General features: G+C 49.1%; 1 protein-coding gene across 1 annotated transcript; it reads right to left on the bottom strand.

Annotated features, from left to right (window-relative positions):
- Positions 1–363: 363 nt before the first annotated feature.
- Positions 364–1,606, bottom strand: LOC103583065 (melanoma-associated antigen B10-like). The gene has a single exon (XM_008564483.1). It carries the CDS (start codon positions 1,604–1,606, stop codon positions 560–562), a length of 1,047 nt encoding a protein of 348 aa, XP_008562705.1. The 3' UTR covers positions 364–559.
- Between the last annotated feature and the right edge of the window lie 408 nt (positions 1,607–2,014).

The raw sequence follows: 2,014 nt of genomic DNA, 5'->3' as shown, positions 1-2,014 counted from the left end.
CTTTGTGATCTTTTTTTTTTTTTTTTTTACTTTTTGTCTTTTTTCGTGTCCGGCAACGGATCGCAACCCTCAGTGTCGCGCCCGTACCGGACCGGGACCGGAAATGGGATGTCAACCCTCGGTGTCACACCCGCAACTCGCTCAGCCAGTGAGCGGGAACCGGTCTCTATGTAGGATCCGAACCCTCGGCGGGAGCGCCGCCGCGCTCCCAAGTGGCGCACGGTAGCAGTGCGCCACCAGGCCGGCCCTTTTGTGATCTTTTTTAAGATCACCAAGTAAGACGCAAAATTTCATAATTGTTTCTGTAACATAGTAAAACTTTTATTCTTTACACTCATACACATCAACAAATATATGACTTATATAAATTTGGATTCTGAAGCTACTTAAACTTTCTATTAAGAGGAACATTTAAACCAATATCCAAGTTACCACATAGAACAAGAACACACACGTTACACACTGTGTTGTTGCCAGTTTGTGCGCCTCACCCGAACCTCCACCAAGGAGAACACTATCTGTCCTCTTCAACAACACAGTCAAGAATTTTCCTCAGCCTTCACTTGGGGCATGAAAAGCTGCTGGAAATGGCCCTAGAACGAATACTGGCGATGGCAGCAGTACGAGCCCTAGTTGCAACTCTGGCTTGGGCTCGCTCCTCTTCATCTCTCAGAGCCTCTGCATACAAGGGTGGGAAGTCACTAGGGACGGTCTGATGGATCTTGGCCCAAAACTCAAGAACTTTCATCTTGCTAGTTTCATCATAGGCTCTTGGACCCCACAGGAATTGATACCTTGGAGGATCACTGTTGGGTACCTGACGATATTCCAGGTACTTTTCTTTTACCCAATCTACGGTGAGAAGCTTCCTCGGTTCCCCACAAATGAAATGCTCCTCCCCATCGTATACTCCCATCATATTTAGAACTTTCCAGACGTACTTCTCAGTGGCACAATTGCCCTTCGAGAAGATGACAGCCAGAACAGTCATCAGGAGGCCAGTGTTGGGCAAGCCTGTGTTGTCATTCACTCTTGCATTACAGCTTAGTTTCAGTTTGTTGATGAGGACATAGAGGTTCCTGTTGGGATTAACTTCTTTCAAATCAAGGCCAAAGAGTAGCTCCAGGTCCTTAGAGGCTCTCTTCAGGATCTCAGGGAAGTGGTTCATATCCGTTTGGATCACATTTCTCAGCATATCTGCCTTTGTAATGGGCTGTTTGTTTTGATACTTGTACAGCAGGTAACAGACCAGCATTGGAGCCTTGTTTTCTACAGGGCTTCTTTCCCTGTTCTCAGTGGAACCTTCGGCCTGTGAGACATTTGGCTTTTCATCAACGTGGCTGGTGGTGCCTTCATGAGATATTGTGGAGGAAGCAGCTGCTGTAGCAGCAGTGCTGGATGGGGCTTTCCCTGGCTTTTGCTGATCGCAGGGTTTTCCAGAAGCACATGACCTCTGGGGATTTTCATTGAAATCAGGAGACGAGGAAGAGACGGACTTTTCTTCCTCCGCTACACTGGCTTCAGCACCCTCCACACCCTCGTGTTCTTCTCGAGCCTGGCGGCGTTTCTCACGGGCACGGAGCTTACTCTTCTGACCCCGAGGCATGATGACTGCGGTCAGAGACAGCAGGCAGGAGTGTGGGACAGAGGGCAGATGATTCAGTGACCTGTAGGAAAGAGGATGAGATGGTGTGATCCTCCTCAGCAGGGCAACACCACCTTGGCTTAATCAAGGGCTGCCTCTGCAGGTTTCTTGGAGGGCACTGATCAAGGAACCCACAAACCTCTGTTTCACTGATGAGCCTTTCCCCTGAGGACCCTGTGGAAGTATCTAGAGTGTATGTTACGCTGCAGCCCTCCCGTGGTGACTGCATCTTACTGGGGCGGACAGAGTCTGGCAGGTCTGTACCTTGTAGAGCTTCCTCTGTTGTGGGGTAGGAAATGTTTCTCTCTATTTACACTCAGGGTCATCACCTTGACCTCTGGCGTGACCTGTGATCTCTCTACTTAAGTG

This window comes from Galeopterus variegatus, unplaced genomic scaffold (assembly GCF_000696425.1).
Source record: "Galeopterus variegatus unplaced genomic scaffold, G_variegatus-3.0.2 Scaffold19432, whole genome shotgun sequence".
NCBI lineage: Eukaryota > Metazoa > Chordata > Mammalia > Dermoptera > Cynocephalidae > Galeopterus > Galeopterus variegatus.
This window is presented reverse-complemented; position numbering and strand designations above follow the sequence as displayed.

Coding starts and splice junctions, on each gene's coding strand:
- LOC103583065 (XM_008564483.1), bottom strand. CDS start 1,606: ATGCCTCGGGGTCAGAAGAGTAAGCTCCGTGCCCGTGAGAAACGCCGC.